Below are 14,657 nucleotides of genomic sequence, written 5' to 3' on the forward strand. Positions count from 1 at the left end.
TGAGGTACTTCATGAGATTATAAGCTGGGCTTTTACTTGCTTAGATGACAAGCATATGAAATAAGCTATTTGTTAAGTGACTACTAAGTCTACTCACTGTGACAGGTACTTTGCATATAATATATAGAAGCTTATTAACTGGCCTGCAGCATTAGTACCATTATTACCATGCTAGAAATTAAGAAATTGTTTCTGGGAGCTAAATGACCTAAATGCCACACTGTCCCAAGTTGAATAGTTAGTTGAATAGTTTGTTGTGTTTTCTTGCGGTTGTAAGTTCCTCTAAGGCTGTTGTCTTTCATCCCTGTAACCCCAGAGACTGGCCCAGAATTTGGCAGCGAGTTGCATTCTCGCCTGCGGAGGTGGATCGTGGGCAGCTCTGGGTCCATTTTATTGCCTTCCGAGGACGCACTGCTGGAGGACGTTCACATCAGCATTGTTTTCATTGGTTACTGCAGCTCAGAAAAATATCAGAAAATATAGAAACTTTAAGAGAAACGACTGCAAGGCAATCAGTATGAATGAATTTTAAACTCTCCAGACTTCAGCCCTTGCCTGAGGTCGTTCGCCAGTCATTGCACAGCTGCTTTTCTGACGCATCAGGTAAACCTACCCGGGGGCCAAATGTCTAGAGGAGGTGTGGTCACCTGGAGTTTCCCCAGCAGAAACTTCATCACTGGGTGAGGAAATCATCACTCCGGGACGTGTACTCTCCCGCCCTTCTTCCAGCTCATAAAGAAAGTCTGCCTTCAAAAGTCTGTACGACCTTGCGGTGAATTCGGCTTTGAAGGGTGGCGCCCAATGATGGGGCAGCAGTAAAAATCCCCGACAGCAAACTACCCTGGAGCAGCGAGGGTACTCTACTACACTGCTGGATTCCTCGGTGCCTGCCGCTGTGCTTACGAAAGGGGGCCCGGGGCGCGGGACCCAGAGGCGCGGAGCCCACCAACGCGGCCCAAGGGGGGGCACCAAGGCGTGGCGTGGCGCACCGACTCTGCCTTCCTGTCTCCTGTCGAGAAGACCTGGCTGCACCTCCGCGCCAGGTGAGGAGAGGGCTGCGGTCCGCCGCGATCAAGGAGCTGTGCTGGTTCTGTTCTCCCGAGCGGCTCTTTGGGGACAAAGCCTCCCCCGCCGTAGAGTTGGTCGCTGCCGTTTGCGCAGCGGAGGGTTGGGGGCGGAGAGTAGGCAGTGGCCGCCTGGACTGAGGAGGGGCGCGCTGACTGCGCAGCGCGAGTCCGGAGTGACTGGCTTGCGCACGGTGGTGACTGGAGTTGCGTCCGGGCCAGGGCCGGGGCCGGGGCCGAGACTAGGACCCGAGGGAGGGAGAAAGGGAGGGCGGGGGCAAGGGCCAGGCCACAGAGTGGCGGGGCCCGCAGAGAGCCGTAGCTCAGAAGAAAGATGAGACGGTGAGTAGGCGCCCAGGGCGCAGACTTTCTTTGCTTCTCTTGCAGTCAACAGGGACAAAAGCCCGGGCCAGGGTCGCCGGAGCCAGAGCTGTGCAATTTTAGGGTACTCGGAACCCCATTGTGTATGACTCTGGGGAACTGGGTGGACCTCCAGTTGAGGGAGTCGTGGAGAAGAGGTGAAGGCGATGATTCCAGAGTTATTGTAGGGAACAGGCGGGATTTAGGGGTGCCGGGGGCAACTTTTGCGGACAATTCTGGAATGTTGAAGAAGAGAGGGATGGTTCTTCTGGTTAGATCCTTTCGAGAGAGGGTCCGCAGCTGGATGGTGTGGGGAGTGGGATCCAGAAAAGATCCTCCTCCCGTCTCCAAAGGTCTGGCTAGTTATGCTTGAGCCTCAGTCTTGAGTCTTTCCAACCGAGAGCCTCTGATACTAATTCGACTTTAGATCCCCGAAAAGTTTTATGATGCAGCGGTCTCTGCTCCCCTTAAAGATAGCGAGACTGGAAACCTTAAGGTGCTTTTCAGTCCTCTGTTTCTCCAGCACCCTGTTCGGCGGGCAATAGTGAAATGTTTGTTGGTACATTTAATAACTTCGCACTAGCAATCATCACTTATTAAAGCGCTGAGGACCTGGCTAACTCCCGCCACCGCCAGGAAATTAAAAGGCTGACAGGCTGTCCCTCCCAAGGTTGGGGTTTCCTGTTTGAAAGAGCTTTGGACTGGGAACCTGCTTCCAGAGATTCCTCATTTACCTTTCATATGTAAAAGAAGGACTGACACTGTAGCTTTTTATGTGGATAATCTTGCGGGAGACTGGAAATCCTCTGGGCTAGCCTGGTCCTCTTTCCTAAAGTCTTCCTTCTGTTGTTCTTCGGAGTTGTAGGATGCTATGCTAGTCATAGCCAGGTGCAGTTGGGAGGGGATGAGAAGAGGCATTAAAATGTGGAGGCTTGTTAGTGTAAATATTTGAGAGCCACATTTCCTTCATTATGTGGATGTATAGATTCCAGATGGAGATTTTCAAGTATTGTACTTGTAACTTTAAGCTTTCTAATTTGGTTTAACCTGGGTGATTGAAATTTGTCTTCTGTCTGAATTCAGCTGGGAAACATCTGCACGAGGTTCAAAATTTCAGAGGGTTAAACTTTTGCCCTTGGAGCACTTGAATTCTTGGACCCTGGTAGGATAGCAACAGAGTAGTTGGGTTTAGGATAAATAAACCTTTGGAGTAACCCACTATTTAAAAGAATAGCCATATGCCCTCAATTGTGTAAATATTTGTTTGAATAAAGAGCTGAGGTTCTTTGAGAAGTAATGGTGGTGTCTATACATGGCTCCCTTTTCACATCCTCAACTTAGTGATTTAAAGGGCTTTTTCTTTATACATTTAATGTAGAAATTTAGACACTGTATATACATAAGAAGCTGCAAAATCTCCAAAACATCAATAACTGGTGTTAACTTTAATAGCACAGAGGAGTCAAGCTTTTGCTCTCAGTTAACTAATGTATCCTTCACCTTCTGGGACCCAAAGATTTGCAAGTCCCAGCCATTCTCACAGATGGAAAAATGAGATGTTTGGCTTAGAGTAGTCATCATTTCAGTCAATTTGCAGGCTTTAGTCTGTTTCATGCAGCTGGCAGCTGCTGTTCTTTTGGGGGCTAGATGGGCTGCAGGGGGTGTCTCTTCCATTCCTGTGTGAAGTGGGGGAAGGAAAGATACTTAGGAAATTGGGCTAAAAGCTTGCTAAATCCTCTTTTCAAGAACTTTGGCCAAAGCTGACTGCTCCAGAAGTATTATTTGTGTGTGTGTGTGGGGGGGGGGGGGGTGTAAGTAAAGAAAAAAACAAAATGATTATACCAAACTCTGGCTTTTCACTATTTTTTATTTTGAAATCTGTAAGCAGGGTTAGTTTTGGAATGCATTGGAGAAGTTACTGTGGAAGATGTGATTACTTTTGAATGCTTTTAAAGAGTAGTTGACGTTATGGTTAGTTTACAGTGTAATCCAGGTTAGGGTATGCAAATTTTCAACTCTTAGGAAGGAGGCAGTTCTATGGATGACTTAGAAAGAGTGACTTTGCATGTTTTACAGGTGAAATGCATGTGGTTTATAATCTGTTAAGTCTTGGTGTACTTTGTTAATTGTGTAAATGTTATCCATTTGGGGGAAAAAAAAACCTTCTAAAGGATGTGATTTTTCTTAAAGATGCTATGTGTTACAGCAGGGGTTTTTCTTGGGGAAGAGGGCTTGTCCCCCAGAGGATGCTGGAACAATGAATTTTTAGTTGTCATAGCTGGGAGCAGAGGAGTACTACTAACATCTAACAAATAGAGACTTTGGATGCTGCTAAACTTCCTGCCCAGAACACACAAAGAATCATCCTGCTCCAAACCCAGTACTAGAGTGTTGCCTCAGGGGCAGATGTTAACAAGATTAGGGTTCTTAATTTAATTTAGATCTTCAAGAAACTTATTTAAATTTAAGTGTAGGAGCTCAACACAAGGAGATCATGTCAGAGAAGCCTTTTCTTTGCTAGATTCTTTGCCTTTGGCATTAAGGGTCTCAGTATACCATAAACATGGGAAAACTTGAGCTTATTGATGATTCTAAGTTGGGTTTAAATCACAGGAATTTGAAGTGTTAGAGCACAATGGAGCCTCGGAGATCACCAATTTCAGTCTTTTCATTTGATAGAAGAGGTGTCCAGAGATTAGTGACTGGCAATTAGGGGCATATTTCTAGGTACAATCCAGAATTATAAAATTTAAAATTCTGTCTTTGGGCAGATGGGAATTTAGAAAAAAAAAAAAAAATGAACAAAAACTGGGCCTGACCCAGTTTGAGAGAATAAACTCTTAGCTGTAAGAAAATGAACTTTTAGATGGGGGAGGGGTGGCACTAGCTTTGATAACTGTGAAGCATATGTTCGGGTGCATCAGCCCCAAGAAGGGGGTAATTCCACTGTGTGGCCTGTGACACTCCTGAAGCCTGCACCATCCTTTCCATGGCAAAGTGGGCAACAGATGGTTTCACAGACACGACAGATGCTGCTTTTGAATCCAGGTATAAAACAGGACATTTGAGATTTTCCACCCCTGCCTTCCTTATTCATTAGGAGCAGAGCACAAGAATGGTTAGGGTTGTCTTAGAAAGAAAAATGAGAGAGGCCTCCTGAGTATGTAGGAAAAAAATGATACCTGACATCTATGAATATGGTCTGGGGCAATTGTAGGAAAAATTCATAAACTATGGGTGGGTATCTAAGATGAATTCAATTGAACAGAGTTTGGATTAGGAATCTAAAGACAATTCAAGCCTGACTAGTTTTTGGATAAGTAGGACAAAATAACTTCAGGGGTAAGAGGAATCTTACAAATTCTTTCTGTCTTACACTTTTTCCCCCAATCCACTAAGTTGGCTAGATAGTGCCGAAACAAACCAAATAGCCTAACTCCTGGGCAACTGTACTTACTCTTACACCGGGTCTCCTCTTCCATCTGTGTCCCTAATGGGGAAGAAAATGATATAAATACAAAATTATTGTTAATTTCCTGGGAGAGACTGCTAAGTATGATATTCATGAATAGCTCTGTGTATGGAAAGGATTTACTTCAATAAGTTTTTTATTATCAGAAAGTTGTGCACATATGGTCTGATCAATTGCAAACATGTGTACTCTCACATTCAAGTTACTATTGGTTAGACATTAGGTCTTTGATTGGGGGTTCTAGTCTTGTATGCCAAGTAATTCTGCTATGGTTGTTATTTCATCGAATCCTCAAATCTGTGAGGTTCTGACAATTTAGGAGGGCTGTTAGTAAGCTTTTCCTGGGAGAGGTCAGAGCTCTGAATGATGCTGGGGGAGCTATCATTGTGATAACTGGTCAATGGGTACACTACAAAGCAGAGTGCCTGCAATGTATTTAAAAATAACTCCAGAGTGATGACTTCTTTAAGAGACCTGCCCCCTGCAGGTGCTGCACTAAAGAGGTTAGCAGCCTTTTTATTACCACCTTTCATCTGGTTATCCTTATTACTCTTTTTTTTTTTTTCCTGATGGTGAGAGAAGAGAGAGAATATTTTTTCAAAAAAAAATCATTGAAAATATTTTTGGAGATTTGATTAATGTGACTCTTGTCTTTAGAAAATAAATGGAATCAAAAGAGATAGTTCAGATTTTCAAATCATTTCAACATAAACATTTAGTAATCATCCTGGAGTCACCCAGAAATTTGACTTTTTAGGGATTAAATTTGCACACAGCTGTTTTTATGATATTGAGGGGTGTTTTTAGACATTGTTGAAAAGAAACTTTGTGTTATAACTGCTTTAAAGGTAAGATTTTTAAAGCAGTGTGGCAGCTAGTGATAAAGAGAAACCCAAGAGTAAAAGTCATAGCTTGCTATATAAAGAAACAGATAAATAACTTATAGGCTAACAGGCTAAGTTATGTGGAGAAGTTATTAGAGGTTTTTATATAGCTGTTTGTTTGGTGCCTATAGCTTGACTTTATTAGATGCATTGCTTTTCTTTACAAAGTAAGAGGAAGAAAAGTTTGTGCACACCAGTATTTGATACTGTTACCTTAAGTAGGGTCACTCTTTTCTAAGATTTACTGTTAAACCTAGAGCTAGTGGAAACTAGTGTTGATGATCTTCTTAGACTGTTTTGTTTATACATTTCATGTGACTTCTCCAGATGGCAGTATGCCTGCGGAATTAACCTATGGAAAAAAGCTAAAGTTTACAAGAGTTTTCCAAGAATCATTTCTTGACCATTTTACAGCTAACACCAATGCAGGTGAAGGCAAAGGAAAGCCAACTTGTGCATTCTTTTGACCAATTCAGTCTGAATAGTGCTTTATAGCCAAGGGATGCTCAGAGGGGACTGGGAAGTGATGTCTGGCTGCCACACTGCTTATGTCATTGCAGAAGTAGGTTTTCAGGAACAGCTTAAGGTTTGTTAAGGAAATTTCAAGCCATGGGAAGGTAGACAAAATACGTCTTGTATATCATGCTGAATCTAATATCCACACTCTATTACATTAACATAATTCTGACCAGGCCTTTTCCCACTATGTTATGCTGCAACAATTTGCCATGCCCTTGGAATGTCATGGTCAGCAGTGCCAGTGAAATCTTTTCCTAATTAAATAGCTGCCACCTTATCACTGAAACATGCTTATGTTCTGTGGTCATTTCCATTTCCTGCATTATATAATGGGCACTCTTGTGTTATTTAACCTGTATCCATGGAAGTCCAGAAAGCTAGAGAAAAAACACATCTGGTTTACTCTCATCTTCAAACTGGTTTACTCTCATCCTGAAACAAGATGAAGAAGGCAGATGAAGTGGAGTGACTTGCTCCAGGTCTCCCTCCTTTAGGTTAACTGGCAGAACCAGGGCTAGAATGGGTGTCCTGACTCATGTCCTTGGCAGCCTGTCTACTGTTCTTTGTACTGGATTAACCATTACAATAAAAATAACATCCTAATGTAACCACTTCCTTTATTAGGTCTGGTGGCCAGAGTTATGAAAACCAGCATAGATTAAAATTAAATTTAGCCCATTGTTTTTTGATCTCTACTGGTTTGGATGATGGAAAACTCAGCAGATTTTTGCTCCCATGGACAAAAATCTTCAAGTCCATAGTGATAGTTTCAGGGTAAAGATAGAGGATGTTTACCTCCAATGATCCTGGAATTCTTTATTTATCTTATTTTTTGGTTGAATTCAAAGAATCAGAAGTGTTGTTGTTGTTATTTTCATCTGATTCAAAAGAAGTATCTGAAATATGGTGCATGCAGATATTCAAGACTTCCAAGTCTCTAGCACATGTCTGCCTTGATTTTGGTGGGCATCATTATACTATGGAGGACTTTTCTGGGTTCAAAGGGGACTTGGCAGAGTCACCCAAACCTGGGAATGAATTGTACCAATGGTCAAGAATAAGAAACATCTGGAAATATTTATTTAAGAAAATTTAGAAATCCTCATCTAAATACTAAAACTGTTTAGAACCCTGAAGACACGGATTTATAATTTCCTACTTAAAGAGTTGCTCCACTTTCAGACAAGCAGTAACAGAATGAAAAACTTTACAAGTTTATCAGTTCCTTCCTCATCATAAATATGTAAGTGGTGTATGGGTGTTGGTGCATTTTAGCATTATTATTTTTTTCTTTTTGAGGATGATATTCCTTACAATCTGGAACTTTTGGCTGTGTTTTGAATACTTTCACATTTCAATTTTCTGAAGAAATTCCAGTGCTGATTAGGTACTCCACCTAGAACTATCTTGCAAGTGTGCAAAAAGAATGGCCTGCTTACTGTAACATTGATAGCACATTTGCTTTCAAGTTTCTCCCAGGTATTTAAAAATAAATTCCTTCTAAGTAACATAGTTCAAGATGCTAGGGGATTAGAATTCTGCTTTTAAAAAGTAATCTAGGGGCTGGGGCTGGGGCTCAGTGGTAGAGCACTCGTCCAGCATGTGCGAGGCGCTGGGTTCGATCCTCAGCACCACATAAAAATAAATAAATAAAATAAAGGTATTGGGGCCAACTATAACTAAAAAAAAAAGAAATAAAAAAAATTAAAAAGTCATCTAGGAGCTACAAATAAGACCCTGTCCTTCTTTGTAAAGTGAATCACTGTATTTTTTATGTCTGTGTATAGATATCATTTTATTAATATTGGCTAGCAGAAGGCATAATATTTTTTAATGTTTTATTGTGGAAAATTTTAATATACATGAAATTTAAAACTTGCACTAAAAATAAGATAATGAAAGCCTAGTTACCCATTGACCCACTTGAACATTAATTTACATATGCTAATATTGCTCCCTCTGTAAGACTTCACTTTCCCTCAAAATGTGGATTGTTATAAAGCACATTGCAAATACCTTAGAATTTCATCCATAATTTACAATGGAATTATAAGAGATTAGCATTTTAAAAAATGTATTATAATCACACTTTTTTTTAAAAAAGGCAGTGATTGCAGTAGCATCTACTTTCCAGTTGTGTTTAAATTCTTTGGTATTGTCATCTGTTTTTTATAGATGGATTGTTCAAAACAGGATCCAAAGTCATGTCCATGCATTGTATTTAATTGGTGTGTCTCCTGAGTCTCTTTAATCTAGAACTGTTTCCTTTCCCTCCTGGATTTCTTCCCCTTTGCTATTTGCAGACTGAATTCACTGGTCATTTTGTTGTTGTTGTGGGACTGGGGATTGAACTCAGGGTATGTCACCCTAGCCTTTTCTCTTTTTTATTTTGAGACAGGATCTTGCTAAGTTTCCCAGGCTGGCTTCAAACTCAGGATCCTCCTGTCTCAGCCTCATGAATCCCTGGGATTACAGGAGTGGACCCCCTTGCCCGGCGAGTTTCCCACATTCTGGAATTAGGTGTATTCAAAAATATATTCTTCATAGTGTATGTCAAACTATATTATCTCTCCTTTGTATTTCTGAAAGAAGAGACAGAATACTTTTAATTTGAATAATCTTGAACTTACTGAATTAATACTATATATTAAAAATATTGCTAAAACTACTTTAATAATTGTTTAAACACAAATTTGAATATAATTGAAAAATGTCACATCTTGATTATTTAGGCAAATTTAGGAATTTTGCAAGTGGGAGGAAAGTTTAATGACCTAAAATTCTCTTAAGATTGCTTCTGGTGTTCATAGCAGCACAATTCACGATAGCAAGATTGTGGAACCAACCTAGATGCCCTTCAATAGATGAATGGATAAAAAAATGTGGCATTTATACACAATGGAGTATTACTCTGCATTAAAAAATGACAAAATCATAGAATTTGGAGGGAAATGGATGGCATTAGAGCAGATTATGCTAAGTGAAGCTAGCCAATCCTTAAAAAACAAATGCCAAATGACTGCTTTGATATAAGGGGAGTAACCAAGGATAGGGTAGGGACGAAGAGCTTGAGAAGAAGATTAACATTAAACAGGGATGAGAGGTGGGAGGGAAAGGGAGTGAGAAGGGAAATGGCATGGAAATGGAAGGTGATCCTCAGGGTTTTACAAAATTACATATAAGAGGAAATGAGGGGTAAGAGAAGAATAATACAAGTGGAAGAAATGATTTACAGTAGAGGGGGTAGAGAGAGAAAAGGGGAGGGGTGGGGAGGGGAGGGGAGGGGGGATAGTAGAGAATAGGATAGACAGCAGAATACATCAGACACTAGAATGGCAATATGTAAATCAATGGAAGTGTAACTGATGTGATACAGCAATCTGTATACGGGGTAAAAATGGGAGTTCATAACCCACTTGAATCAAACTGTGAAATATGATATATTAAGAACTATGTAATGTTTTGAACGACCAACAATTAAAAAAAAAAAAAAGATTGCTTCTGGGGCTGGGGATATGGCTTAAGCAGTAGCGCGCTTGCCTGGCATGCGTGCGGCCCTGGTTCAATCCTCAGCACCACATACAAACAAAGATGTTGTGTCCACCGAGAACTGAAAAATAAATATTAAAATTCTCTCTCTTATAAAAAAAAAGATTGCTTCTGTTTTCTGTCTTCCTTCCCTGCCTTCCTCACTGGCTACAGAGAATTATCACAGGAAACAAGCAGTCAAATTCTTTGAACAGTCTAAAGAATATTTTAAAGTTCCTACAGACAAGCATTATTTAAGGGACTAGCTAAAAAACTTATTTAAAAATTCCTATAATTGATGTTTTAACCTCTTCACTGAGTCTTGGAAGATTCTTAAGAATCCTTAATATAAAACAAACCTAGACATTTAAAAATAGCCTCTGATCACAGGAGAGAATAATCCTCATTCGATGTGTGTTTTTTGCAGTTGATGGTGATTACTTTTAGGAACCTTTGGGTACCATCTGGAGTTGCTTTTTTAAAACAGACCTTAGACTTCAATACAGCTAGGGCTAACAGAAGGGAAGGGTAGCCTGGGGTTAGTCGAATTCCCTTATTGTGACAGGAAGGACTTGGAACTTCTTTTTATTTTCTGTCCCACTTCTTCCATCTGTGTTCAATGTTCTCATTATCTCCTGTCACTCTCTGCTCCCATCTGGGCTCCTTTCTCCTCCTTATAGCCTCATATGACTCCCCCCCCCCCTTTCCTTAGTGGTCTTCCTTATTTTTCCTTTTAGACATCTTTAGAATGTAATAAAACAAAAATTCAAAAGACGAAAAAAAAAAAAAAAAAGAAAACCAAGAAAGAAATCATATATTCACTGTCCTGAGACATCACATCAACATTTAATATATGGTGACCTTCACCTTTCTCCCTAGCCTGCTGTGCATCACTGTCAACATCTGGTGAATCCTGAGGTTGCTGCTTCTTGTCTGGGTACAGAAGAGTCACCTCTGTCACAAAAAGCCTTTGTGCATTTTAGGCTATTGTGGCATGTGGACAGCATGTGTCTGTCTCTGTGACTGTCTGTGTGTATGCCTGTGTGTGTCTATACATTTAAGATTTATGGCTGCCTATTGTAATGGGCTCAATCAGCAAGAATAAAATAGGCTCTTTACTCTGCCATTAAAATACATTTCTCTCAAAGTGTGAAATATGATATATCAAGAACTATGTAATGTTTTGAACAACCAATAAAAAAAAAATACATTTCTCACCATGGAACTGCTCTTTCTGGATCTTTTGGGGAATGGAAAACATCTTCCTTAGAAAATATCAACCTATCTACATGTGTCTAGTAGATAATAATTATTCTGTTTAAACAGAATCATATCTTTGAGTAACAAAAACATGGTGCAAAATGGAGCTGGAACCCATTTGTTGCTTTGTTTATTTCAAAAAAGAAGAAGAACAACAACAATAATGCTACTATATCTGTTAACAAAGTGATCTTTCTCTCTGTCCTAGGATATAAAATCTTGGGTGCTTAAGTGTAGAGGAAGAGTTTAAAGGAAGAGAAGTTAGGAAGCCTGGATGAGTGGGTAGGGAGAAAGTAAGTTCTATGAAAATGGGATTGAGACAGTGGGAAGGCACAGGGTTAGGGACCTTCCAGAATCTGTGTGTGGGCGGTGATACTGGAAGGAGAGGGTCTGGGAGTATTTGCTAGGGGTGGGGAGGTGGGTGCTTGCAGAATCGCATGGGGATATGTGGACTGGTCAGGTTTGTTTGCAGAGATGGAAGAGGCTGAGGATGAGGGGAAATATTTGTAAAGTAGGAGGGCTTATTTGTAGAGAGGGAGTTGAAGGGCTGAAGAGTTTGACAAAAGATAGTTTTTAGAGAACAGGGGATGGGGCAAATGGGCTGCTTTTGGATTTCTGAAATAATAATATTGGATAGAAGGAAGTGGTTATTCCTGAATCTTCCAATTAGCCCCCTCCTCCTCATGTTTGGATGCTGTGATTAGTGGAGAGAGAGAGAGAGAGAGAGAGAGAGAGAGAGAGAGAGAGAGATTGAGTTAGTTAGTTTTGTATCCATTGTTCTCCAAGAGCTTAGAGTTTGGGTTTTAAATAAGTTTCTGAGTTTTCCCCTTTCAGTCCTCCAAAAGCTTCCCCCAGGCCCCATCTGCTGCCATTGGTGGCCACAGAAGTATCCCATAGAATTCATGTGAAGAATGGCACTGCTTCTGAGAGGCTAAGCTGGGTCTGAATTCAATTACGTGTCATCAGCACATGCTTTATTCATAACAGTGCCATATCGTAAACATCAGTGCTGAAAGAGACCAGCCTGTGGACCACCAGTGTGCAGAGAGAGCTTTGAACACCAGGCATCCACCACTGTCTGCCACAGAATATTTATTTGAAGCAGCCTCTCAGCTCTCCAATCCTCTGGAAGGATGTGGGTATAGAATCAGATTTTATTATAATGTGAACATTTTGATACCAGATTTTCATTTAAATTATCTTTCCTAAAACTGCTTCTATAATATACATCCATCCCCCTAAAATTGCCTCTATAATATACATCCTCTCCAACAACATGAAGCTTTCCTGTCAATTGCCTTTTTAGTATCCCTGTGATCCTAAGCAGGGTTCAGCACTTGGAAATGTGAAAAGATAAGTAAATGGTGTATCTTAGATATCCCCCCAAATCACCTGGATAAATCCCCTATATGGATAATCGCAATTTACGTAGGACAGACTTTATGCTCTTCTTCTCATACAATACAACACAAACTTTGTCTTAATGTGTTATTTTTCAAAACTTTACCCCTTGAATGTGTTTTCATTATCTTAAAGCCAAAATCCCTACAGTTTTGTCAGTCACAGTGCTGTAAACTCGCCCTTGATCATTTGTATTCTGAATCGATGAGCAGCCTTATGTTGTTATCTGCCATAAAGGTAGAATTATATTAAAACAAATGCCAGAATTGAACCAAATCAAAGAGAATCTCCAAAGAAACTTTAGAAAATGAGCCCTGAGGTGGGCTTTTCAAGTAATTTCTCCTCCAGGGAAGAAAGTGCTGTGACTTTCCTTAGTACTTCCAGAGACTTCTTCATGGCTTTTAACACTTTCTGATTGACAATGAGATGATGTACATTTCAGGTGATAAAATAACAAGAGTACTGGAGGGATTCAATTTATGGATTGGAAAGTAAATGCAAACCTTTCAACACACATTAACTTCTTTCCTGTTTAGACTTCCAGCGTTGTCTTCTCTCTCAGATGGGCACCAGATGCATTCTTCCCTTCTCTCTCACCATTCTTTGGATGTGCATGTGGTCATGAAATCCCTTGGAACTGTTTTGCTTCTACAATAACATAATGCAGGGATCACAGTTTCACTGAGACCTCTTCTTCGTTTACATAAAATGTACAGGAAACCCAGAATAAACACAGCAGCGTAGACCAAGACCACAGACTCTAAAGCATACCCATGTTAATGCAGACCTCTCTTCTTCACTGCCCTCCCCTTGTTCTGTTTGCCACCTCAATGAGGCCTCTTTGCAGACTTCTCCTTGACCTCCCACTGTCCTCTCCCTTCTTTCTTCTAAATCAGCTGGAGTCTCTGATGCATTCTGCATACAGCCTGTAATCACATCCTTTCCTCCCTCCTTGCTTAGGGAATTTAAATCCAAACTTCTCCATGGTGTTCTCCACTCTCCTGCCTCTACTCCCCTAGTCCTCATTCAAAGTACATTTGTGGTTACTGGTTTATACTTCCTAAGTGGTTCCAATTTCTAGGTGTTCAACTCATGCAGCCACACCTCAAACAAAAAGAATATTCTAGAAAATATTCTAGTAGAAAAGGGGAGAGGTATCAGTACCATTGATGTACTCATCAGGTCAGAAAGACATCTATGGGCTGATTCTCTTAACTTTGGGGTTGAATGATTTGCAGGATCAAGAGATACAAAGTTCTGATAAATATGTATATGTGTTCAGCAATGGCAGGGAAATTAAGCTTAGGGAGAATGTATAAATTCCACATCTGTACCTAATGATCAATCTTTAAATATACAACCTTTTGCACGTACTTCACAGGCCCAATGAGTTTGAAATGAAAAACTGGAGTATCAAAGATGAGTATCCCTTTAAATTTTCTCTGACATGTCCTTTCATCTATGTCATCAGTAACTTTTCTCAACACACATGCATGGCTGAAAAATGTCTCATGGCTGTCTCTCAGATGTGGCTTAGGATTTGTAAATGTTCTGCTTGTTTCTTTCCTAGAGTATAGAACCGATCTTCTTTCAGTTTATACTAGTTTGTAATATTTTGATATTGTGTTTTGCTTGGAAAATGAAACTGCCCTAGTAATTATACATTTTTATTAGGAAAAGAAAAAGACATGTGTGAGCAGGGGAAGAAGACAAATGTTAGGGAATCTGTGGTAGTTTACTATTCTATAGCTTTATTAGTCCAAATAAAGAGGGGACAGAGCTTGGTAATATTTCATTCAGGTGATGAAATAACATTTGCGATTTCAAACAGGTTCAAGTGTATTAATACATCTCATCATCTAAAATGATATCCAAATCATGTACTGCTGGATCAAAAGTTTTACATATGCATTTTCATATGAGGGGTTAAACCCTTGAATTTTCTACTACTGTAATAAATGGGTAAAAGTTTGAGCTTGGGCTGAGTGCTTGGATTTTGACTTATGACTAATGATATCTGCTCTGCCTGCTCTCTGGCCTGCTGCCTTTGCCCCATGGGAATGCCTCTTCTATTTAATTTAGCTCTGTTCCCATGAGGATCCAGGTGGTGAAGATGGAAAAAGATTTAAAATGAGTAACACATGATTATTAAATACAGTTCATTTTAGG

General features: G+C 40.2%; 1 protein-coding gene across 12 annotated transcripts in view; it reads left to right on the forward strand.

Annotated features, from left to right (window-relative positions):
- Positions 1–261: 261 nt before the first annotated feature.
- The window catches only part of PHLDB2 (pleckstrin homology like domain family B member 2), a 98,259-nt gene continuing 83,863 nt past the window's right edge, over positions 262–14,657 (forward strand). For 2 of the 12 annotated variants that reach the window (XM_081300834.1, XM_081300838.1), the window contains exon 1: positions 4,234–4,472. In XM_081300834.1, the coding sequence (XP_081156960.1) occupies positions 4,433–4,472 (40 nt within the window). In that variant the 5' untranslated portion in view covers positions 4,234–4,432. Of the gene's footprint in view, positions 1,044–1,223; positions 1,407–4,233; positions 4,473–12,074; positions 12,223–14,657 lie in introns of those variants that run through there. The other 10 variants (XM_081300843.1, XM_081300845.1, XM_081300841.1 and 7 more) reach the window with 9 other exon arrangements.

The sequence above is a fragment of the Spermophilus citellus genome, assembly GCF_964194105.1.
Source record: "Spermophilus citellus genome assembly, chromosome: 7".
In the NCBI taxonomy this organism is placed as follows: Eukaryota; Metazoa; Chordata; class Mammalia; order Rodentia; family Sciuridae; genus Spermophilus; species Spermophilus citellus.